Source organism: Echeneis naucrates, chromosome 3 (genome assembly GCF_900963305.1).
Source record: "Echeneis naucrates chromosome 3, fEcheNa1.1, whole genome shotgun sequence".
In the NCBI taxonomy this organism is placed as follows: Eukaryota; Metazoa; Chordata; class Actinopteri; order Carangiformes; family Echeneidae; genus Echeneis; species Echeneis naucrates.
In genome coordinates, this window is record NC_042513.1 from 17085097 (window position 1) to 17111661 (window position 26565).

Below are 26565 nucleotides of genomic sequence, written 5' to 3' on the forward strand. Positions count from 1 at the left end.
CACAAGAATCATAGATCTCCTAATAAAGACATCGTTTGGCTCAACAATTACAATGCGCTTGACGTAGTGGATGACGACTGCTAAACCTCACTCTAAGAAGAATTCAAAAAGGTGGTCTCCCTTGTTATTAACTGTTTTTTTTTTTCTTTTTAAACACCTGTTTCTAAAAGCCAGCAAACCCCCTAGCGTTTAACACACAAGTATGTGGACAAAAAAAAAATCTCAAAAATTTCTTTTTTTTCCCTAACAAACTAAAGGTCAGGTCTCGCGGTCGCTCTCGCCAACTGAGTAGAGCTCCCCAAGTCTTCTGAAGCGCGGACCCCACTCTCTGAGATAGTCATAACTCTGGTCAGAGTCTGATGATGCCGTCTCCAGTGAGCTGAGGGACCCAGCAATGGAGCCACGGCCCTCATATCCGTAGATCTGTATGGAGTCATAGGGTGGTGCTGTGGGGTCATTGTCTGCTTCGTGGAGCCGCACGTTGATGAATTCGTCCACGTCCACGCCGTTGGGGCCCGAGTGCTGCCCCGCCCGGGGCATGAACTGCAGGTCCGGCTTGATGTCCTTGCGCGGCAAGTAGCCGTTGATGCCGTCTGGGTTCTGCAGCGTGGCGATGTCGAACGCCTCTGTGTCCTCCTCGCCGCCTCCCTCGTCATCGTAACGGATTATATTCTCTCTCACATCTTCATCATCCTTGATGATCAGAGGTTCGTTTTTGTGTCTTCTCAGTGTAACAAATAGTACTACTATTACTATCAGAAAGAAAGACAAAAGATGGAGGACAGAAAGACAGAGAGAGAAAGTCTAGGTCAAGCTTTGACAAGTGGATTTTCTTATAAAACAAAATTAAAAAAAAAGATTCCTGAGTCAAATTACATTTTCTTCTCTGTTCCCTACTTCATGGTCAAAAGCCAAAAGACCTCACCTAGTAACAGGATAATGCAGGCCAGGATGGCGATGAGCGCTCCCATGCTGAGGCCGATGGGTAATACGTAGGCTTCCACGTTGCAGGACTGAACGATGCCGTCCTTGCTGCAGCCACAGACGCGGATGGTCAGGGTGTTGGTGCTGCTCATCGGCGGGTTCCCGTTGTCCGTCACAATGATTGGCAGGAAGTACATCTCCTGTTTCTGTCGTCGGAAGGTATCATGCTTGGCTAGAATGCTGATGGAATTGTCTGTCAGAGAGAGGTAAAGCCAAGAGATTATTTCATTTTTTTTAAAGATGTGTGAAAAAAAAAACTATCACTCATAGTGGTGGCAGATTGTTTCATCATAAACTTTTATTATTAAACTGTGTGAATATCAGTGCTAATTTCACATCAACCGTCACTCGGCTTTGTAGCATTCTCGCACTCAAACACCAGTGATTAGTCTCAGCCACCATCAAAGGTCCAGATTTGGGAATTATGAAGGAGGCGAGCACCAGTATGGTCGGCACTTTGAAAGCTGAAGAAATGAAGGTACTGCGGCAGGTGACGCTCAGATCATGGCACACCCAGAAAGGTGCCAGCTGCTCTCTGATGACACTTCTGTGTAGCTGTCTGCTCATTAGCCGCCTCTCCTTACTCTGCTCACATTATGAAATACTTGCATTCCCAGAAGAACATACCCCTGCTGATCTTGTGGAACATGCACCATGATATCAGATAGTGTAACCTTTGCCTCTCTAGCTTAAGGGTTGTACTGACGAGGGGAAGGGGGGTAGATCTGGTGACTTCGACTTTCAAGAGGCAGCCACGTTGAAACATCTGCATCGACAGTACAAACTTAATCCAAAGATGTAAGGCTCCGTGATGGAATTATTTGCCTTGCATGAACTGTAATTGATGTGAACACAGGCTCAGATTCATTTTCTTATGACTGCTGCCACAAAAATGGTGCGCTCTGCTATGTAAGCACTGACACATCCTATTTCATTTGGAACACTCAACAGAGCGGAGCGAGTGTACAAGTGTACTATGCACTATACAGGTCATTTTCACTTTGCAGGCAACTGTTGATGGTAAATATAGAATGAAACATTTCCTGTGTAAACAGCTGTGAAATCACTGGAGATTTTTTTTTTTTTTAAAGATATCTTTTATATATTACGGCACTTTAACAGTGTGTTTCGTCTAATCTGTGTACACTGAAATATTAATCAAGGCTCATTTGACTAGATTTTTTTGTGCTATCAATAATTCAATATGTGGGAGGATCTGAATGACAGTAGTGACAGCAGAAGTGATGCTAACATTCTGACAACTTCCTGAACTTCTGAAATCTCAGAGCACATACGCGTGGCACATTCATGCATGTCGCCCCAGCAGCACTTAAATGCTTTTTAATAACATAATAGCAGAGGATTGGAAGAAGCAAAATGGGGTAATATAGGTCTGATTGCACCCAGATGGAAATACTCACCATTGTTAAGGTGACAGTTTGTATCACTGTGTCTGATTGATTCGCTCTATTGATAAATATTGATATGTTAATGTGTACGGCTTTACTATAAAGCAGTAAATGCTTAAGTGTCCTACGGGTCTCCACACAAAATGGACACAATCAGGAAATAATTATGTTTCAGTTAATTCAGATTAAAAAAATAAATAAAAACACTACATTTTACATTTTGTGCCACCCCTCGTCTTTCAAGCCTGTGATCGGGAGGACTAGGGTGTTTCGGTATGATTGACAGCTCTTTATTTTCTCCAACATAAGCAAACTTGTAGCAGGAAATGTAACTGACAAGTTAGGAGGAAGTAAGGACATGAGGTGTTTTGCAGTGAGGGCAACATAAATTAAATTCTGAACCGACTGATGTTGACGTTTGTGAGTTTCCGAATGGCTTGTCATGCTGTGGCTGTGACTAGGTAGTTAGCCTGCAAAATGACACGAGTAAGCCCTTTTTCCCCTAAAATGTGTGTGGCCCTGGAGCGTCGGTTCAAAGCAGGCTTTTACTCAGTGACTGATTTGGTGTGCACATCAAGGCATGCAAAGTACTGGCTCCCTTACAGACTTACAGTATATGTGGAGAAAGAAAATAAAACACTGGACTTCACAAACAGTCGCTTTAGTTTTTACTAAACAGCAACTACTGCAATTACGGGAAAATGCTAAAGGCTAAAACATGATGCAACATTAACATAAGTAGAGAGGAATCAGAAAGTCACTGACATTGCTCATTTAGCTCAGTAATAAAGAAATGTCCTAGTTGCCATAAGGATCTGCTGAAATTAGACTATAGCTGCAAGAACTGAGCATATCAAACCAAACAAGGGTCCGACTGGCTGATAGTGAATTCAACTTTACATTTGTAGCTGGAAGACTATTATTATTTTCTTTCTTCTGACTGTCAAAAGGTGAGCATTAAAGCTGTAATTAGTTTATCAGCATAAATTTATTTTTGGCACATTGTGTTGTGTGTTTGTTGTCTCACTCGCTGAGAGCTGAGTACTCTGCTCTGCTGCAACACTGCCTCCCGAACACAGACTTGTCAGAGGGCTCAGTATCTTGTATTCAGCTGGTCAAAACCACAGCCATTTTTCCCCACTGCGGGCAACCCCTAACCTCTTCACTGCGCAATCCCTACAATTACGCTCATCATCGCAAACAAAAGCAGCACACAGAGGCTGACAGGAGCCTGACGCTCTTCAATGAAGTGTCTCCCACAGCTGCCGATTCAGCCAGTGAAGTGCTGCGATGGGGGGCGGGGGCGGGGATGGGGTTCTTTCCTCTGTTCGAAATTAGCAGCACCGCAGAAAAGTGGTTGGTGCGGTATGTAATATATAGCTACAGCAGAATCAACATCAAAACATGCTTTTTTAGGTCTCGGCATGGGAAGTAAAGTACATACATCTGACGCACTTCTAGCAGGGAGGTTTATCTGTCACGTCATCTTAAAATATGAAAATATGAAAATATGAAATCTCTGTTTAACAAAGGTGTGGGGGTTCAGGAACCTTGGCGTATTCTGAAGATGAGCTACACTTAAGCCTCAGTATTATGTGGCAAATCTGTGCCTGGTAAAAAGCTTTCTAATTTCTGACTTCCTGTCAGGTTTTGTCACATATGTGACGGTAAAACATGTTTTTTCTCTCTAAATTATTGTCTCATGTGTCAGGCCGAAATATGGCTACACTGAGCCGAGTCTATTTTTGCATTATCTGTGGTTATTACTCTGGGATCTTACCTATTCCTGATTGATAATGTACCTGTAAAAGTAAAAAGGTTTTTATTTTTGTCAAAAGACGGATAGCCCATTTGATGACCTGATTTTTATGGACTCTCTCTTCTATCAGAGGGAGGCTGCAGTAAATTAGCCTGCAGGCTGCACATTGAAACAGAAGGATAGTAGCATATGAAGATTTTTTGCCTCAAGCTGAAAACATTTCACAACGTCATCATGAAGACAGCCTGTGCGGAGCCAGGTTTGGAGGGGATTGCAGCAGAAGAGGAACTGAACAGAGATGAGAGGAAGACGGCAAATAAACCAATCAAGAGTAATTAGCAAATAACTTTAGCACCACCTGCCACACTGCAACAGCTCCTAGGAAGTCATCCTACATTGAACTGCAAGACTACCAGGAAAAGCCATTTGGATCCCATTCATTTAGTTTCCCTCAAAACGCACTGGGGAGTAAAAAAGAAACTGGTGTCCAGACAATTTCACATCTGCTAATTGTGAGCTACACTGATCCACCAGATTTCATCTCCAGAACGGCTAACATGCTGCGGGTTAGAGATTAGACTGGAAAGCCATTGGAGAAAATATACAGAAATTTCACTCTTTCTGCCACAGGAGTCTCTTTTCTGTGGTGTCTTTTTGTCTCTCACTTTGGTTGTTTTTGATGGTGAAATTGGGGTTGTTGAGCATCTCCGGGACCAGCCGGTAGTTGAAGTAGTGGCCCTGGATTGGGTCGTCCTTGTCCATTGCGCTTATAGTCTGGATCACCTGTGTAAAAAACAGAGAGATGAGAAGATAGAAAGACAGGGCTTCTATCCATTACAGCAGATAGCCTATTTATTACCCTGTTTATTTTTTTTCCCCACCTGAAATTGCCTCACTGGATCACACCTGATGAAATATATGTTCTATTCGTTCCTGGAGTTTGAGATTGTTATCAATGAGGTTCTGGCTAGCCTGGCACACTTTCAGGCTCCTTTCTCTAACTGTTAATCTGTCATCATATGTTTAATGCTGTAAGTCTTTATGATTGATTGGAAATTAGAATTCACGCCCTTCAGGACAGATTTCCTTTTTTCAATTGTCTCCCCCTTTCAATAAAGCTCCCCATTGTACACACACAGGTCCCCTGAAAGAGGTCGATTGATGAGATGGAGAATGCTAAGTACTCGTCTAGGCTTTTTGGCTGGGGGAAGCATTGTGCCATCTGGAGCAGGACATGAAAGACAGTCTTAAATTATGATCCACTCTGATCAATCCAGACTGCTCTCATTTCCCCTTTGCTCCGCTGACACTGTGTCACGGGAGAACTGTTGCAGGGGAGAAAAAAAAAAAAAAAAGGGGATCGCGCTCCCACCTCTGTAGTTTCCCAGTGAAATAAATAGGCTATAATTCACTCTGGCTAATCATTAGAGGGGAGGAATGAAAGAAAAAGAAAGCAAGAAAGGCAGGGAGAGGGGGAAAAAAAGAAAGGGAGAAAGAAAGTGATAGATCACTGCTTTGATGAATGAGCCGCCTCTTTCCTTACCTGTCCAGGTTTCCCATTTTCACACAGAAAGGCCTCATTTTCGGTGGCAAACTCAGGGGCATTGTCATTAATGTCCATTACTCTGATGGCCACTATCGCCCTCGATATCTGACTGTGGTTTCCTGATATTTAGATACAATGATAGATAGATGGATGGATAGAAAAAGAGAGACACGAACAAGGTTAGGCATGAAATCCCAAGTAAATTCTGTGACCTAGTTTTAATTTCCTTTATTTTCAGTCTTTATTTCTCCCTTCATTTCCTGAACTGATGGGAGGACGGCTGATAAGACACATCAATTTACATTTCAGCTGCTATCACTGATGCAAAACAGGATTCTAGGCAACAGAAAAGGAGAAAAAAAACCCATCTCATTCAAAGTGCTTTTGAAAATCCCCTGTACAGTGTAATGTTTAAAACATGCATATTAATGAGTCACTGGTAACTGAAGTCTAAAAAGACAATAAAAGGAAGTTTGATTTGATTTGGTTTTCATTGGAATTATTCATTGCCAGTAATTAACAGTCCCTTTCAAGAGTTCATGTAAACTGTTGTGTTTATTAATGTGTGGTTCATATGCCATCTTTTTGAGCAACTATCTGCTAATGTTTGCCTGGGAAGGTCATGTCGCTTTGGCCTGTGTTTTTTTTTTCTTCTTTGAATTTTATTTTCCCGATTCTTCATCTACTTGGGGCCAATGAAATCACAAAAGAAGATTGATCATTTCTGATGACTGTTTGAAGGGGGTTTCTTTTTTATTTAAATGATATTGATCAGGTCTAAGCTGATTGTTTGGGCAAAAGCTGTTTTACTTTACAGAGCTCACTGTAATCACATTTTGTAATGTCTTTTTTTATATACTTTGTATTGAGGCAGCTGCGTTAAAGATAAAGGAATAAAGGTAGAAAAGGTTGGTTTATTCACGTTGAGAAGGCAATTTATATCGAAGGTTGGCTAACATTTCCCACATAAGCCAAAGATATTCAAGGCCCATAGAGTGTCAGTAAAACTGGACATAGCCACTGTAATGTCACCCAATGTTTTTTGAAGAGCGGGCTAGAGCTGTAGACTTCTACATGAAACGAAATTAGCAAGGCAGCAGGAAATGTAGAGCCATTATTTTGTTGCATAGCTGTTTGTAACAAGCCTATGTTTATCTCAAACATTAAGAATTCAAGTGAAAATTTAGGTAAATTTAAACAGATGAAGGGCAATTCACCCACATACAGCTGTTTCGTACCAGACTATAAATATGTTTATCTTTGATGTAAAGTTGGACATTTTAACCTGAGAGTCTATGAGGAGGGACTTTTGGAGGCAGACTAGCTATTTGAGAAAATGCAGTTTTTGGTACTTTCCATGTAGGCTTCATCCTCAACTGTGTTAAACTGCAGCAGCAAAACTCCTCAGTATAATGAAGAGACAATTTTAATTTGTGTATTTCTTTCAAATCTGAGAAATCAAATAAAACTGAAGAGACGAGTTGGAGAAAGAGGAAATACATATAATTTCAATGTGACAATGTGTCTTTTACAAATACTGAAATTTTTCTGTGTGAATTTTTCTATACTTTCTCACCATTTTCCTTTTAATATAAAACAACAACACAGAGAAGTGGACAGGATGTCCCAGATATTGAAGGCCTCCAGTGGACCGGTAGACAACTTGAAAAAGAGGTAAGCAGCGAGGGGGGAGGAAATTGACAGTCTGATAGACAGCATAGATGGATTAGGGCAGAGGGAGAGTGCAAGAGAGAGAGTCCCTCCTCCTGCTAAAGTGACTTTCCCCCAGCAGAAGACAGGGAATAGAATCTGATTAGTCAGATGTCAACTGGTGCGAGGCGGCAGAACGTGTCTCCATTTGGGTGGCAAATGGCACTGGGATGGAACTGGGATCGCATCTATTCCTCTTCACGCCAGAGAAGACATTGCCTTCCCCCTCCCCGTCTGTGAAGCATAGCAAAACTGCCATATTTATTTTGGCAAATTCCTATTAGGTGTTCTCAGAGATGCCACTATCTCCAGCCACAGCTACTTTGCCAAGAGGCATGAAGACGCACTTTAAAAGTATGGGTGCAAGACTTGACAAGGCAACCAGCTTATCAAATGAGACACTCTCAATTCCTCCAACCAGCTGCTGCTATGGTGGTGGGATTTGTCTCTAGTCCACGGCCAAAACATTATGACAGTGTTTGAGCTCTCATTTATTCTGACAAATAATGTGTGTTTCCTTTGATTAAGGAAAGAAAGGGGACAGATAGAGGATGAGACAGAAAGGGAGAGTGAGAGAGATAGAGGATTGCGGGGGGGGGGGGGGGGGGGTTACATGCAGTGTAAATTTCTATTCCAATAGCCTTAAGGGGTACATTAAGCTTTATCACAACATACAGCCACCCTGAAACAATCTGTATGCAAATAAAGCCTTACATATGGTCTGAGCTGTTTGTAGCTCTGCCGGCAAGATTTTCTACGTAGTCAATGAGTTTTGCAGTTCGCAGATGTTCTTTAATCTGTAATGGATGCTGGCATTGGAGCAATCCACTCTAGTGCATGTCTTTGAAAGAGTTTATTTGATACGTCTTAATGTTCTTGCATTCCCACAAATTGACTACTGAGCTTCTTAATTCAAACAAAACTCAGCAAATTAACGTATTTAATGCCTCTGTGGATTCAAATACTAATTATCTGTGCCATACCCCTGAAGCGACTGACAGGGGTGGTATACAATGTGCCATACTGTTGAAAAGGGGATTGTGCTGCAGCAGGTCAGTGATTCCTTTTGACTGAGAGGAACTATCAAGTTGCTCAGAGAAGGATGGCATCGTGCCGCTCTTCATTGTTAGCATCTGCATTCAGATGACTGTTTTGATTCTGAAAAATATAACATTGCAATTCCCAAGGAACGCTGCTCATAGCACAGGGTGGGGTGGGGGCTACTTACGGACTTCTGTGGCGGTCACTGTGATGTTGTGCCACATGTCTGTCTCCCGGTCCAGCGGTTTGGCGAGCGTGATCTTCCCATCGTCCACATTGATGTTGAATTGCCTCTCCAGGTCTGTGTGCCGATCGATGAAGTATCTGCAAAGACAACTGATCGTTAGGAGAATTACAACCAAAACTCTTTGGACGATGCATCTTCAGCAGCTCCTTTGGGTGTTGCGGCCAAAGGCACCTTATCAATCAGAAGACACCTGTAGATTGATGCACCTCAGAAAAACCAAACAAAACAGGAAATCACAATTGTCATCTGAGGAGTAATTAGAGGCTTCACATGAGCAGCAGTCAGATAAATCCAAGGAAGCTCCCCACCCCCACTCCCACTGCCATCATGTGTGACCCCCCACAGCAAGAAAAAAAAAAAAAAAGCCATTAGTAAATGTTATGTCAGCGTAAAATATGGGCTGTTGTTAACCCTGTTTGGGCTCTGTCAACACTCAATGGCTCCCGGAGGCTTTGCATTAATGAGTTAGGACAGCACCGTGTCACACAGGGGCTCAAACAACAGAGGGTGAGGGTTAATGGATGAAATGGAAATGAACCACTGACCTGCCTGTTATGTGTGACCTTGTCCAGTTTTGGGGGCAAAATGACTGTGTTTTCTTTGTTTGTTTGTTTTTTTTTCCAGTTTCCTGTCAATAAAGTAGCTCAAGACAAACTAGATTTCAAAGGGTGCATCTTTCCGTGACCCTGTGTGTGAAACACTGACTTTTTAGAGGCATGAGCAGTGTGAAAAAAAAAAAGAAAAAAGAAAAACACAGCTACAAGACTTAAAACTCTCCAGAACAAAAAAAAAAAAAAAAATCTCCAGCAGCGGGTATGAATTTGGAATGCACATAAAAGAGAATTTTCCGATGCCATTTAAAGCTCTGAAATCGCTCTTTCATGTTGCAATGCGCGCAGAGCCAATTCTTGGGACGAACCCACACAAAACTGCCTAAAAAAAGAATCTGTCATTATGGGTCATCTTTGGTATTACAGATTTCATTAGCCATTATGTGTGACTCTCATAAACATCCTACTCACCCAAAACACAAGGCCACAGTGATTCACGTGAGCTAATTCCAACGTGTACTGAACAAGTGTCCCTCCCACCCCCCATCTCTCTCTCTATTACGCATCCTCTCTGGCTTTCTTCCACATTCTTACACAATCTCCTCCCCCTCTTTCTCACTAACTGAAAGTTTTTTTTCTCTCTCTTTTCCCCACAGCTGGGTTTCGAGCTTTTCCTAATCCAACCCCCTCCCCGCACTGCCCCCCGCTATCCATTTTCTCTTCCTTCCACAGTCATCTTTCAGCCACCAGGCGCCCTGGTGACCCCGTCTCTCCTCCCTCCTCACCCTGTGTCTCGTACCATCTCCAAGTAGAACCGCTCATTCCTATCACTGTGGACCTGTTGTCAGGACCCCTGCTGTATTTATACCACAGAGCAGGAGCGATAAGGAGGAGGGATGGGAAGGGATGCGGAGGGATGAAAAGAGGAATGAATGGGGGGAGAGAAAGAGGAGGAAAAAGCAAAAAGGCAAAGACAAAGTCACAACAACAACAACAATTTTTATGAGGGAGAGTGCTGCTTATACAATAATGGGCAGAAATGAAATAAATAATCCACTGGCCCAGATTCCAATTGTTGGGGAGATGTAGCGAGCCGTGACATTTCCATTTTTGAGATGAAATGGTGTAAAATCCTCTAGACGCCGGGCTGGGAGAGGTCCATGAGGACTCTTCTTCCCCCCGCCCACCCCTCCTGCCCCACTCCATCGCTCGCTTCTCTCTTCCACCCTTCCCTCCCTCCCTCCTTCCCTTTCTCCCTTGCCCTGCAGATGCAGAGCACTTTCAAGACAGGCAGACAGCAGCAAACCACCTGGGAGCAGTCTCTCTCCTGCAGACTGAGTGGATCCCAGACGAACGCTGACAGCCTCACGTGGAAGCAAGGAGACAGACCCTGAAATGTTCTGCCACCTGTCACTCAAACTGACAACGTGATGTGAAAAGAATTAAAAGCAAATAAAAAATGATATCAGAACCTAATGCTCGCGCGGTTTCCTCGCAACTGATGTGGAAGATGTGTACAAATGCATTGTGCGCGCCCGTGTGTGTGTGTGTCTATCATCTCATTTTTCTTGAAAAGGCATTTGACTGACCTCGGTCCAACAGTCAAACATCACGTTAAGAGATGTTTTCAAAAAAATTTCACAGTGGAGTTGCTCTCTCACAACTGATGAGAGAGACGTCCAGAAATATTCAGTCTCCATTTAAAACGAGCATCATTCGATAACCAAGATGTGTCAGTGTGACAGAAGCTGCTCCGTGCATTAATAAGACGAGTACGAGCTGAAATCAAAGGGGGTTGTTACTCTTTTTTTCCCCCATTTATTTGTGATTTCTTATTATTTCCCCTTGATATGGCATCTGTCACAGGCAGCAACTGCCAATCAAATATTACAAACAGGAACCCCCCCCCCCATTTGAGTTTCTGTGGTAACCTGTTGTCTTTCTAGCCACAGCGGCTATCATTGCTCATACATTACCCAGGGATTTTTTTTCCCGCATAAAAGAGTGTGAGATGAGTTTCTCCACTAAAGATGAATCAGACACTGGACAGCGGCAGTGGAAAAGCATTTAAAGACTAAATGTGCAAAAGAGTTAAGCTGCTACAATAATCAGTAAGACACACTAACAGCAGTGATTTCTGTTTATTGTGATGAAAAAGTCTTTATGGTGGATATTAAAACGTGGAGGCTTGGACGCAACCACCCAGTGGCAATCCAACATGGTGACAGCCAAATTACAAACTGGAGGCTCCAAAACACCAGCTCACAAACCAATGTGATGTCATGGTGCGTCCCCAATCTTTATATTAACACAGCACATCCATCCTGCACCAGAAATGGACTCATTTCTGTCTAAATGTTGCCATTGTCAGCGGTTTGGTCATGCCAGAGAAAGAAAGAAAAAAAAACCAAAAAATTAGAGCACCTTGATATGCCCGTAAAAGGGGACAAAGAGTCACTTTAAATTTCAAATTAAAGAATAAAATCCAAGTGAGATATTGTAATGACAACCTTAATTGTCATTTCTACACATCAGTTTGTAACTTAATTTATTAAACTTTACTTAAACTTATTATTAGCAGTTTTATATTGAAATATCTTCTCAAGGATTGAACTTGCCATCATCGCAGTCAGGGCATCAAGGTGGAAAGATGCCCCGAAAAGGTTTCTGTGTACATTTATTTTGCTGCTTTTTCACACCTTTGTATGTGTGACAGTGGCCGTTGGGTTTTATTTTCATTAGAGTAGGAACGTGTGTGAATTTGTGCAACCGAGTGACTGAGTGCTTTTACATGTTTGGGGAACAAGAGGTGAGAAGATCAAGAACAAATTTTTTTTTCTCCTTATTTTTTCAAAATACCTCTGTGACATTCGTGTTTGGTGTTAGGTCAGTGACTCTGGTGGGAGCAACACAGATGTAGAACAAATTTTAACCGTCCCCAGAATCCTGACCAGTTTTAATACTACACTTTTTAAAATTTTTTTTATTCAGGTCGGCTCTCAGGCTTTCCTGTTACCAGGAAGGTAAGTCAAAGATAAAAATATAAATAACAATGTATTTTAAAAATAAATTGGGACTATGACATTAATTTTCATTTGAAATTCTCTACATGACTGTTTGTTTTACCATATGTAGCGTGTCAGCTGTCAGCTGTGCTTTAACAACATAAGAAAGCCTGCACAATGAAACAAGCTTTACGAAATTGCCCACAACAACAAAAGAAGGTAAAAAAAAAAAGAAAGAAGAAAAAGAATAAAGACTAAGACGTAAAGCCCACATGTTTAAAATCCAAAGCAACACAGTCTGGCCATGCTTGTCACAGTATCAATATTTTGGAATAAAATGCAGTCCCAGCTATTGCATGAAATCCAGCAGTTCGTGTCAGACAGCTATAGTGACTGCCACATGTCACATAGCTTTTTATTTGTGATCAGTCAGGTAGAAAACGACAGAGCGCCGGCTCCAGAGAGAGGCAATACTGGGGGAGTATTTCATGGCTTGCACCTGAAACGTTGTTGGTTGGTTGCATTAAGTACAGCTAAGGGGTTGTTTGTCTCCTAAGAGCAGAGGACATGGCAACCCACCAGAGCGCTTGCCCCGAGTGGTTTAGACTCAGACTGGTTCGGTCTGGTCCAGCTGGAGGGGGATTGGGGTGGGAGGTTGAGAGTGAGAGAGCAATTCTAATCAGAGTCGGTCGACTTGAGAGCTTGTTCAGATGGTGACCAGATGAATGCTGGCAGTAATGCTGCCGTCCCCGCATTATAGATACACCCTCTCCGAGGATGCCCTTTGTTTTGGGGGGGCTTTGTCTTTCCAAAAAGCACAAAGTAAGAGAATAAGACACTCTGAGCAGAGAAAACGAGACAGAAGGAAGGGAGGAGGACAATGCAGGCTGATAAGTATAAATTACACCATGAGGCGAAGTGTAAAGCGACACCATGCATGTGCTTTTGTTGTTGCAAAAGGATGCTTTCTTTTCAAGATTTTTTCACTTTTCTTCACAAATCTTCAATGTAACATGACTGCTTAAGTGTTTTAAATCAGTTTCAATATTTATCTTAGTTCTGAACAGTCTTGTTAAAAACGTGAACTAAACAAAGACCAAAAGGTGTATTTATATAACAAACCTTTTTAATATCAGGACTTACTGCTTTTTTATATTTCATCTCATGTCAACTTGAATATCTTTGGATTTTTGGTTGAAATCCTGGACCTTTTTCTCTTTGTACAGTAAGTGTGGCCCAGCTTTACACCTTTCATATATAATGTGGACATAAAATGAACAAAAAAAAACAAAAAAAACAAAACAAAACAAAACCCAAAACAACAAAAACTGGCAGATACTGGGAATAACATTTAGTTGCAATTATGTATGCACAGCAAAATAAGGTAATTCATGGTGGTGAAGGATTTTGTCCAGATTCTCTTTTATTTAGAAAATGTTTCTGTTTCTCCTGATGGAAATATTTGAAGCTGCAGCCGTCTGTTGGCCAGTATATTTGGAGGATTAAAATCTTCCAGATTGCAATCATTTCAGTGGTCGAAAGCTCAGAGTTACAGGCTAATAGAAACCCTGGCTAGAAGTAAAATCAAATGGTCTTTTGTGAAGGTGATTCATCATATTAAGCCCTCCATGACAATAGTTTGTTTCATCTCATCCTCCCCACAAAAAAAAAAAACTAAACAAAAAACACACACACTTGACATCTGTGATATATCATCCTCATCATGAAGATTTGAAGGGCTAAAAAAAAAACAAAACAAGAATAAAATGAAATGAAATAAAAATTGTAAATGTACATTTTGAACTTCATGGAAAATCACAGAGATAAAGCGATTTGTTGTGACAAAATGCAAAAATGCAAGTAAATGTCTGGTTGCATGTGTAATCTTTTTGTGCTTCTGTTCCCTGTTGATCAGTAGATGAATGATTACTGCATCACTCTATCAGCCACTTGCTCCTTCTCTTTTGTTTTCTTGAATAATGCCACTGAAAGTTTATGAATAAGTTCAATTAAAAAACAAACAAAAGAAAAACTCTTTTCTCTTTTTGTGTCTTTACCTGACACAGTGGATGTTTTGTGGCCTGACGGTTGCACAAGTCCTTGAACAGCGATCCATTCTAAAAATAACTTCTCCACAAAATCATTAAATTGGTGATTAAAAGCTTAATGAGCACAGAAAGTGCAACTGTACAACCTCTGGAAAACTAAAAACAGAGCAATGTGGAGACACGGATGACCAAAAGAGAGAGAGGGAAAAAAAAAAGAAAAAAGGCTGCAGTAGCGCTGCAGCCTATGACTCGGTTTGCACCGCATCATGCTAAAAACATTTAACAAGTCCGGAGACAGGGTGTCTTGGCAGTCTCATGGCAGCAAACAGGTGAGGAGATTGTGTCAGTGGGGGGCTGCCATCTGCATGCCTGCTCATTCATATTCGTTTGTTCCTTTTTTTTTCCAATAATCATGGACTGACAGGAAAATAATGAGAAAGTAGACAAACACAACTAGCAGTTGATACAGCGCATTATTCAGAAGAAATGATTCTGTTTAATGATGGACTGGACTTCTCAACACTTAATTTTGGCCATTGATTTTGCTTTAAAATGCAGACCTGCCACACATAAGAGCACTGAGACATGAAATAAGGACAGGGAGAGGCAAAAGATATCATTATATGTTAGATAGATGTTAGATACTTCTCTTTTTACCAGGGAAGGCACATTGTGCAACCTCAGGGTGCAATTCCTCCTGGCAATCTCATCACTAAACATGAGGATGCCACCAGGAAATGGGGAAAGAAAAAAAAAAAGAAGAAGCCATTGGCCTGCTCTATAGCTTCAGCCAATCTATGAAACCCAGACTGCTCTCTGCTCACTGTGCAATTACACACAACCTGTTGAGTGTTGTCCCGGGAACACGGTCAGCAAGTCGCTGGAGAATTAATGAAATGCCAAGATGGAGGGAGAGAAATTGCCTGTATAACCTATCCTCAAGGTGCCCTTGTGGTATTTCCAGGAACAAGTCACACAAGAGGAGAATATAGCAGGTCTCGTAATACAGTGAAAGAGAAAGTTGTGCAGCCTTCCACTCATAATCTACTTTTCTTTTTTTTTCTTCCTTTGGTACATCTGTGGAAATGAGAGCCATCATCGAGCTGCCTCCCCGCTCCAAAAGAAACTCCTGCACTCTTCAAAGGTCACAGGCAGGCATGAAGAGATTTAATTGTGTGCCTCAGTCGACCCTTTTATTAAAACAACTCATTACAGCCTGAAAAGACTAATTTGTTAACCTATTCTCTCCATCACTTTTTGAAGTTGCGCTAAGGAGTTTTTTTTCCTCATTCTCAAGATTTGCATTACTTTAGTCAGTTGATTGGTTAAGCATATGGTTAAGCAGTGAAAGCAGTTCTTGGGGGGTTTTTGTCAGTGGCTCATTGTGAGCTGCATTCATTCCCTTACCTGACTTGGCTCCCGGTAGAGTCGGGATCCCTGGCAGTGACTGTCCCGATGACTGTGTTGATGGGAGCGTTCTCATTGACCTCAAGTAGGTACATGGGCTTGGAGAAAACGGGAGGTTCGTCTGAGTCTTCGACCACGATTTTCACCGTGGCTGTGTCTTTGAAGGGCCCGCTGTTGCTGGGCTCCGAGTGGATGTTGGAGGCTTCGACTTTCAGCGTGAATGATCGCTTGCTCTCGTAGTCCAAAGGCTGGAAGGGGGCAGAGAGGGAAATGAGCAAAAAACTGTTTCATTAGCCAAAAGGTGTGTCAATACGCTCATCTAATCAAACCACACAGTTATGAGCCACTGATGGACATGCAAGTGATCTGACTACGCATATGCACAGCAGTGTCCCCGAAAAGCAACCTGAGGGCAGGCATACCAGACTTTTGTTTTTGCCAGGGTTTCAATGATGAAAATGCAAAATGTACCAAGAGCGAGCTGTTAGACACCAAAACCTCTTGGTCAGGTTTAGGATGAAATGAAGATTTGGTTTTAAACAAGCATATCCCTTTGTTTTGTTCTATGCACCGAATAAAGATGTCACCTAGCAACAAAACTATGGGTCATAATAACCTGCGACACATATGACCTGTGGGCCAGTTCTTACAATAAAGTCTGAATTAAGCACAAATAAAAGGTGCTTTACACTCAGTAGCTAACTTGTACCCCACAGCATTTATCTGATAGCTGTGCCTTTCAAATGAAAATTGACCTTTTCAAAATAAAATTGCCAATTTAAAGATTAAACATCTGATCACATAATGAAATCATATGCATTGTCCCAGATTAAATGGGTGTCCTGTTTTGGCTCTGTCATCAAGGTTACCTCACCTTGGAAAGGTTCAAAGTCAAAAAGAAGAAAGCCTGTGTTGTTCAGCAGGCATGAGGGATGTAATGAAAGACACCATCACGTTTCATTAGTGGGGATGTATCCGTGGCTGACTTGTACTAGAGATTGCAAATAGAGAGAGATCTGGCACCCAGTTTTGTTTTTTTTTTGCTTTTGCTTTTACAGTCTCTGTATTTTAAGCCCCTGGACCTTTTTAAACTAGCCACAATAAAGTGGTTGAAGTTAATTCCACCTCAACAGAAACAGAAACCATGGGAGATTTCAAAGGGCCACTCTGCATAGTGAGGACTTTGGACCCTGTCACAGACACTGCTTCATACTTTAACTTCAGAAAAACTGGAATAAAGGACATTTATTTTAAAAAAGAAGGAAAAAACATGGCAATGCATTTTTTTTGAGACATCCAAGTATTTCTCTCCTAAAAAGACATCACACTAACAAACTTATTTAATCACAAACATGATCACAAATAAAAGTAAGGCAGCACACAGGGCGCTTTAATTTAAAGACAGAGTTTGTGAAGGACGGTGATCATGGAACACGTTTATTCCAGCAAAAAAAAAAAAAAATTTCACAAATCAGTCACAATATTGTAATTTTAAGAGTTGCACTGCTTGAAAATATTTCAGAGCCATTTCTAGTATAACAGGACATATAAAGTTTCCCGTCTAAAGCTTTGTGTGTAAGTGTGATAGCAGATGATTGCATGCAGCCATTACAACCAGCTCACATCAAATAAATAAACAGATACTTTGTACGGGACATGTCATTGTGTGACTGAGTTATCTGCGTAATCTCTGTTTTCTATTGCTATGCAGTGTATCTTTTACGACGGCTCCTTATTAATATTTAAGAGAAATAGGAGAGTCACAATTTTATTCTTCTGGCATCTCTGAGGACACCCCACACTGTCACAATTTCATTTGAATCACCTCTTGTCATTCTCATACTACGAGAATAATGGGATCAAGTCACTTCCACGCTCCATAACCAGGATTTATAGGGAAATCAAAACTGGGCCTTGCCGCCTGAGGGGATGGGAGTGGGCTTGGGGAAAAGGGAAGGACTAAGAGGAGGGAGATGAACAAAACAAGAAAAGTATTTAGTTAGAAAAAAAAGAGAGCGAGAGCCAGAGGAATTGGCCCTGAGGCCTGACAGGGCCAGCGCTGAGAGCTCTGGAGGGCAGAGGGGGAAGGTGGGTAGGTGAGGGAGGTCAGTTCCGGCTGCGAGACAGTGGCAGCAACCGTGGGGACGGGAGAGGCAACCCGGGGCTTTGACTTCCACGCTCCTACACTCCTGGCACCGGGACACTATAGTAGACAGACCCAAGCCCCTCAAGGCTCTCCAAGCCCCACTCCTCCACAGCCAGAGGAGCTATTTGGAACACTTTCATTATTAACCTCCCCTTCTTCTCCCCCTCCCGCGCCTCCTCACCACTGACACCCAGCCCGCCCTCCATCCTTTCCTTTTCTCTCTCTCTGATCCTGATCCATCTGTGCCGAGAAAATACACAGTGTGGCTGGAGCTCAAGCCAATGGATTAATGCACGTCGTAGTGAAGAGTCAGAGCCTTTGTTAGCTTCTGGATGGATAGTCAAAGCTAATATATGGGATTTGGCAGAGAGGAAAAGGCCCAAATTTAATGTTAATAATTATTTGAAAATCATTTACCAGCACAAACATTGATTTAGCTGGCTGATGTCCGACAGAGGTGATGCATTTGGCTCTTGTTGTTCTTGTTTCTCCTTTTTTTTGTTCTTTCTTACTTTAAGCTGTTTCTAATTTTAATATCTGAATACCAGTGTTATGGTCATTTTTGCCATTGTGTCATGTTATTGATGTGAACCGGCAGCATTTGTACTGGAAACGTACTAAATCTAAGTGATGCATTATGAAAATTGAAGATGCATCATCCAAGGACACTTAAGGCTGTGAAGCTGAAAGATTAAAGCTGCAGTTAAGTCATTTGTTTGTCTCCTAACTCTCTCTCTCCTTCTGTCTGAGTTTCATTCTCTTTAGCTGCTAAATGAACGGTGGTGGGCCATAAAACCAAGACAATGAGCTACAGGACACTGATGGTGATTAATCCCCACGGGTTGACCACTTTAATTGAGGTTTATTGGCAATTTTTACACAAATGAATTTTCACAAATACAATTTCAGAATCTTATCTGTTAACCAAATGTTGATGAATTATTTTTGGGACATTTTTTTAGCTTATGTAGCAAAGTATATGTAGCTCAGATTACTTTGCTCCCCCCTCATCACAACGTTATTCCCACTTGACAGCATGGGAAAACAACTCATTATATTTGTTCCCGGTGTACTAAAGACACTAAAATGGAGAAGGGAGCGGGGTACTCAGGGGGAGGAGGGGGGTATTTATTTACAGAAAATCCACTTAAATGGTTTGAGGAAAGCAGCTTCTTTGATTAGCTGAGTTAAGTTTGATTAATATTATTCTCAGTATCAATTACAAAATCAACTAAACCATCTTTTCAAGCTCTTTAAATACTGTATATTATCCTGGCCATGGAATCAGGAGTCATAGTCATTGACCCATTCAAGTTATTAATTCAATAAACGTACAAAGCGCTTTGAATGAGTAATCCAAAGAGAGCCACTTTTATTAGTATGCATGCTGCTACTGTTGTACAACTACTGTTAATTATTAAAGAGTTTCAAGAGCGTAAAAAGGAAACCACAGAGCTATACTATGCATGTGAGGTGATTTGAAGCCAGCTTCCATTAGTGCATGATGCGGCGTGGAACAACATGGCTTAGCTGAATGAAGCTAAATTTCTAAACAGAGATGTAGTCGCAGTCAACAGACAACAGGCAGATTCTGGTTTCTCTCGAGTTAATACCCCCTTGCCGTCGTGTCCCACAACACAACCCTACTGTGTCATTCTGCGGTCTCTCTCAAGCGTTAGCATCAAATCTGTATGTACACAGGCCATTTAGAGACTTCAAAGTTCAGTGTTGGCTGCAGGGGTGAAAGCTCAGCATCCCACTAACATCCCTCGACAGGCCTGGGGGCTGGCAGATAAAAAGCTTAAAACCCAAACAGCAAAGAATCTCTGCCCTGGTTTCTGCCTCTCCAGCCTCAGTTAGATCAATATGTTTTAACCCTACTGCCAAGGATCTTTAATAATTTGAATTCCGCGTTAGATGGCAGTTTATAGACCTGTACAGCTGTTGACAGGGATGGGGATGCGTTGGAGAAAGAGTTTCACAGAGCCTTTTCTTCTGTCACCTTGGGTGCAAGATAACACCAGTGAGGACACAGAACGAAACAGCGAAGGCGTAACACCTGCTCCTTTTAACTCGTCTAAACACGCGGCCCTGCTGTCAGGACAGGTGCAAAAAAACAACAACAACAACCACCAAGTGTGCAAATGCCTCGCTACTCTCCCGTCACATTATTGCCCATCAACCCTCTGTGATGTGGCCACCGGACTCGGGGGGCTGCAGAGAGAGAAAGCCAAGCAGACATGGGGAGAGCGAGGCTCTCTGCAGGACATGGAAGTGGAGGTTGCCTAAAAAAGCCAACACATTTGACATTTGCTTTGTCAACAGTTTGAGATCTTATGACTTTGTGTTCTTCAGCCCTGATGTTTTTGGGGTTTTTTCCATGGCAGTGATGAAGTCTCAACAGATTGGCATGGTGCTTATACATTCCGCCTCCCACGCAGTTTATTGTTCACACTTCGACAAAGTCACACCACGTGTCCTTGGGGTAATGTCATTTTACATCACAACACAATGGCATTTCTTGTTTGAGTGATGTATAGCTGTTCTCTCCAGACACTGAACCTACCATGACTCAAGACTTGAGAACGCCCATCCATCAATCATGCGTATGATTCAATATATGCAAACATCATCTACCAGGCAAAGCTTCCATAAACTTAGAGTACAGAATATATAAATATATAAATAGCATTGCGTGTTGGTGTCTTTGATAGTATGTGTTTATATCGCAGTCAGATTTTATACAGTTGTCCTTGAGATACAGCTTTGTCTAAACTAGCTTGCAGGTCACAGTGTTATTAAAATGCGTTGTTGCATTCAAATGTAAATTTCAGCGTTGAGCGAGACATAGGAACTGCATTCTCTGAATGTCTAAAGGCAGACATTGGTGTCCAGGTCCAAGATTATACATCTTTTAACCAGATTTTATATCCATATTTGTTCTGCACACACAAAGAATTGTGTGAAATTGTACCAAGGCAGGGTGGCGTGGCAGGCATAGTGGTTAGCACTCTTGCCCCACAGCAAGAAGGTCGCGGGTTCGGTTCCCGGCCTGGGGCCTATCTGTGTGGAATTTGCATGTTCTACCCATGTCTGCGTGGGTTTCCTCCCACCGTCCAAAGAGACAGCACTGATCCTGTCGGTGTCTGAGTGTGAGTGGTTGTTGGTCTCTGTCTGTGTCTGTGTGTTGGCCCTGTGATGGACTGGCTACCTGTCCAGGGTGCACCCTGACCTCCCCCAAAGTGAGCTGGGTTGGCTCCAGCACCCCGCGACCTGGAGATGGATAAGCGGTTGAAAATGAATGTACCAAGGCCTGGCTGCTCTTATGTATCTTGGCCTCTGCCTCACTTTTGAATTACCTGATGAATGTAATGCTGCTAATTCAATGCAATGCTCCACCAACAACACTATGCAGAATGTCATTATGTGCTAAAGTGTTCGCCTCAAGGTGAAACAAAATCAGATTTTATGACAGGAACGTTGCTTGTTCGCCTCAGGAACACACACCTGGGAATAGTTTGATGAAGAAATTTAAAATGTATTGTCTTTTCTTCTTGGAGCAGCCACTGCCAAAGTACCTTTGAGTGAGGCAGTTATCCAAGAACAACTGTGATGAGGTTGCTTCGGGTTGGGAAAAAAAAAAAAAATAAAAATGCAGGTCTCATATGTGGATGTGTTAACATTGCAACAGACAACTTCAGGATCAGGCCCATCTGCTCTTATGGCAATGGTGATGTTGATGTCAGCCAAACACAATATAACCATTAGAGTCAAGTCTGAAAACATTTGCAATATGTAGCAATTTGCCATAAGCTAAGACAGCTGCAGCTCAATAGAGTAAAATGTGAAAATAACAGTATATTGTAAGAAAATAAAGAAATTGGCACTTTTTGATATTTTATAATATTTGCTCAATTTCTTCGTATGGCCACTCCTGCTCGAAACCTAATGCTTTACTTCAAGCAGGCAGTGTGCAATAGTGACATTTTCTTCTGCCATAGAATGTTTTACATTGACAAAAAATAAGGGTTCATACAATATACAACAAGCAAATACTCCTCTAGCTCTCTAACTACTCAGTCACCAACTGTTTTAATATTTAATGCTACACTTGGAGTCTTCTCTCAAATGTTAAGACACAGAAGTGGCACAGAGGAGCCTGAGCAATCTGGCCTTATGTTGGCATGCCATTTATGCATGAAAAAAATGTTTTGTTGGGTTTTTTTTTAAATGCAATATTTGCCCACGTCTCTGGTTGATTAGATGTAACGGATCAGTGCAGTTGCTAAATTTGTTGCGAACATTAGAAAGTGCACCCCGCCACCTCTGCAGCCGTTGACTTACAGATACAGAGAGGATGAAGAAGCGACTTCAGCCTTTTCTAGCGGGATCTCAAGGTCTTACCTTTCTCAGTCGGAGAATCCCCTCTTGTGTCTGTGTGTCTGTGAAAATCTCGAAGATGCCCTGATCGTCTCCCTCAATGATTCTGTATGTTGACCTGGCGTTCTCACCGATGTCTCTGTCATTGGCCTTCACCTTGCCGCCCATTTTCCCTAACGGTAGATCTTCAGGTATTACAAACTCGTAGAGACCTGTTGAGGGAGAGACATGGATCTTTGGCCTCTAGAAATGCTTATCAAATTAAACCAAATTGTGCAAGCATATTACAGCACTGCATCATCATTACACATTGCGGCAGTTAGAGAAAAAATTGCTTCTGAGGAGCCTGTTTGATGAAATTTAGAGGATAACATTTATTTTTCCCAATTATGACCCATCAGCGAAATACTCATTTAGAGTGGCAGTAATTTGCCTCTCCTCGCTATTCAATTTGTTTAGGGCCACGAAGTTACTCACTTTTGGAGAACTTTGGTGGATTGTCGTTGATGTCTGTGAGTGTGACGGTGACTGTAGTCGTTCCAGAAAGGCCCCCCATGTGTCCTCCCATGTCCTTAGCCTGAATTACCACCAGGTACTCTTCTCTCATCTCCCGATCCATCCCATGGAGAGCAATCTTTATGGTCGCTGGAAGTGGAAACAGTTCATAACACATTAGTGCAATTATAAACATAACTGATATACTCTGTAGCTCATTTTAATGATGCTCATGGGAGCATTATTGAAAAAAAAAAGAAAAGAAAAGAAAAGAAAAGCGCAAGACGAACTGCAACCTTCATCCACACCTTGCGTCTCAAGGTTATACCATGCATTATTTCAGACCACACCTTCACAAAAACAAAACGTCCAAGATTTCCCTGCAAGTTCATCCTGTGAAGGAGCAAGTCTCTGACAGCACAGCGAGGTGGTCATGACTGAGCCAGCTCCAGCTGTGTTTGTCTTCGAACACGTTGTTTTGCTGTCTGTAGTCATTTGTATTCTGATTGAGTGTGAATTATGCTGTCTGTCTTGTATAATCTTGAATATTGTATGCAGAATGGACCTTATTGACTGAATATAAAAAGGGCTCAGCTCCGGCATATACAGATAATCCACTCAGGAAACAGAGGCCTGCAGGATCATCAAATGAATATAAAACCCCTCATAAAAGCCAGGCTTTGGCATGACACCCTGCCTCGATCCTGAGCTGCTTCAGACAATGAGAATATGCTTGGCTATGATGAAAAACATGGGAGGGGTTAGGATGTTGTGTGTGCCTCCATTTTCCATTCTTGAGATAGATATTCCTCAGAGATGTAGCACAATTTCAGGGTCAGTTTTCCTTTTTGGAGGTCACACACAACACTGATGATCTAACAACTACAGAATGTGAAGGACAAGAACTGGATGTAAGAAAATATCTACCTCAAGCTCGGCAAACAAGGCTGCGCCGGTTGGATGAAGCTATAGCCTTGCTTTGAAAATGTAAATTGGGAAATACATAAAAGTCCTTTATTTCACTGGGTTTGGGGTTTGGTTTTTACTCCAGCATGACACGCTATCACTATCATTCTTTATAAATCATTGATATTTGCACAGTCATAAAAAGCAACAAAAACCTGTGTTTTTGCTCACCATGGGATCATCACAGCAAATCATTTTGGATCAGCTGGCCACACTGGCACCATAAACCACCATTTCTAGACCCTTGACCATTTGTATTCTTTCACCTATTATTTGTCAGCTTGTTTTGTGCACACCAAAGTTGGTATTTTGATTTTAACCCTTCAGTTTCACAAAGACACAACACATGAATAATCCATCAATCCATACATTATCTATGATGCTTATTTGTGCTGGCAGCTGAAACAAATCCCAGCTGCCACTGGGCAAGGGCAGGCCAAACGCTCATATAGAGACAATATAGAAACACATAAACACCCATGCAATATCTATATTCATCAATTAACCTAATGTGCATGTGTTTGGACTGATGGAGGAAGCTGGAGGAATTGGCAGGAACCCATTCAGGCACTGTGGGAATCCATAACTTCCTCTGTGAGGTGAACTAACCACACCACTATGCCGCCCACAAACACAATTACAATGATAATTACAAAATGATCTATTCAAACCAACTTTATCAAGAAATATGCGAAAAAAAAAACCCTACCATTTGTTGATGGAATAGAAATACATATTCATCACACAGGTTGGGCGCTACAGCCTCAAGTCTCGGTTCATGGCTGACAAGAGGGGAACTTGACATGATCCTCTGCTGTTCTAGCACCTCCACCTAAAGACTGAATGTGTTGTGCATTTTGAGTTGTTATCTGAGTTACTGTCAGCTCCAACTGGTCTGGCCGGTCTCCTCTGACCTCTTTCATCAGCAAGGTGTTTCTGACCGGAGAGCTGCTGCTCACTGGATAGTTTAGGTTTTTCACACCTTTCTGCCTTAAAAGCTCCAGAGACTGCTGCGAATGAAAAAATCCCTGGAGATCAGCAATTTCTAAAACACTCACACCAGCCAACTATCATGCCGCTGTCAGAGTCACTGAGATCACATTTTCGCCTCCTTCTGATGTTTGACGTGAACATTAACTGAAGCTGCTGACCTGTATCTGCAGGCTTTTAATGCTCCTGCCACACGGGGGGCGCCATCATACATATCAAAACGCAAGTCTGAGTACGAGTTTAACATGCTGACTGAATCCTCGTTTCAGTACCACTGGTTAGCGCCACTCCACAAGATGTGCCAAACACCTTGTTTATAAATTCAATCTAATATCAAAGTCTCAAAATGCTGGGGCACAATGTGCTGTCAACATAGAAATAAACAGGTTATTGTCCTCGGAGCGCCAGCTCTGACAGTGAGAGTCCTTTTCTGATTTTATTGTTGTTTGCACTAAAGACTGCTCCACAGGCTATTCCGCTATTGGGAGAATTAGTGGGCTGTCACACCCGTGGATGGGTATGAAAATCAGAAACAACGGTATCTGAGACAATTCACTTACTGCAGTGAGCCTCATCGGAGATAAAAAGCCCTTTCAAGAAATAAAGGCTTTCTGTCCACTGAAAAGTTGGAGTTCTCATTTGAAATGGTTGCAGGAAGTGAAGTGTTTGCATTACAGTGGCACAAACTGCAGCTGTAGCAAATTCTAAAGGATGGAGCGAGTGAACATTATCACAACTTCACAGAAAGAAAACAAACAAAAAAAATTTAATATAATTCATCTCGTGTCACCTGCTCTGCTCAAAGGCATATATGAGTGTTTGCTGGTGTGAATTGTCTTTCATATTTGTTACATGAGTCTGAGTCACAAGACTGACTGACTAGTGAGTGTTCTGACTGGCATTAGTGAGGTTGGCCTACCTCAATTTCACTCACACAAACAAATATATCCATAAATAAAAACAGCAACACAAACACATCAGCCATACTTACTCCTCCACACACACACACACACACACAGGAACATACTTCACTTATCCTGCTCGAAGCAACACTCGCATCTCTGTTGATCATCGTTAATTATTCAAATTAATTCCTAATCACTGAAAAGGGAGGATAGACAAACATTCATTTCCATAGATATTTGCCTCAACTTTTTTTTTTTTTCTTCACCGACCATTAACCAAGTGATGAATTAGGGCATGGTGTTTATTTATTTATTGAATGCATTCTAATTGTTGTTTTCCTCTTACCTTTTATTTTTCTTAAACATTCATTAAAACATCTGGCTCTCTTGAATGAGCCATCTGCATGTGCGTCACCATTGTACAAAGCATGAATGCTAATCCTTAAACTGTCCGTTCAGCGCATTTCTTATTTCAAACATATAGCGTTGGTGACGAGCCACGCTCCTATGTGCTGAATGGAGTACTCATCCTAATTATGCACATAAATTTTGAGGCTGCCTTTCTTTTCAGCTTGTTTATTGTGTGCTGCTTTCCAAATTGTGAGTTGTCGATTTCCATCTCATTTCTTATTAATGTAATTTCACCATTATTTAATCATATTGCTTACAGACACATGACAAAAAGTCAGCCAAAAAAGCAATTAAAGATCCAATCAGGAATCTGTTTGCAGATAACTTTATGCATCATGACACTCCTGAAGAGTTTCGCCTTGTGAAAGGAAGAAGTAGTGACTATCATTATTATTATTAATATCATTATTATCATTTTGAACTCGTAAGCCAATGATGTAAAGGAGCTGCGTATGATCACTGGCCCATTTAGCATCTGGACCATCCAATCAGCTGATGGAGGCTTGCAGCTCAGTGGTACAAAGCTCCACTTGTATAAATCATCTGATAATTCTGTGGTTTTAAT

General features: G+C 41.8%; 1 protein-coding gene across 1 annotated transcript in view; it reads right to left on the reverse strand.

The window, feature by feature from the left end:
• Positions 1 to 258: 258 nt before the first annotated feature.
• Positions 259 to 26565, reverse strand: part of cdh8 (cadherin 8) — an 87841-nt gene continuing 61534 nt past the window's right edge. The window contains exons 4-11 of the mRNA XM_029497716.1: positions 22711 to 22878; positions 22258 to 22445; positions 15708 to 15955; positions 8637 to 8773; positions 5696 to 5817; positions 4818 to 4935; positions 926 to 1177; positions 259 to 752 (exon numbers count right to left, since the gene is read on the reverse strand). Of these exons, the coding sequence (XP_029353576.1) occupies positions 259 to 752; positions 926 to 1177; positions 4818 to 4935; positions 5696 to 5817; positions 8637 to 8773; positions 15708 to 15955; positions 22258 to 22445; positions 22711 to 22878 (1727 nt within the window). The remainder of the gene's footprint in view (positions 753 to 925; positions 1178 to 4817; positions 4936 to 5695; positions 5818 to 8636; positions 8774 to 15707; positions 15956 to 22257; positions 22446 to 22710; positions 22879 to 26565) is intronic.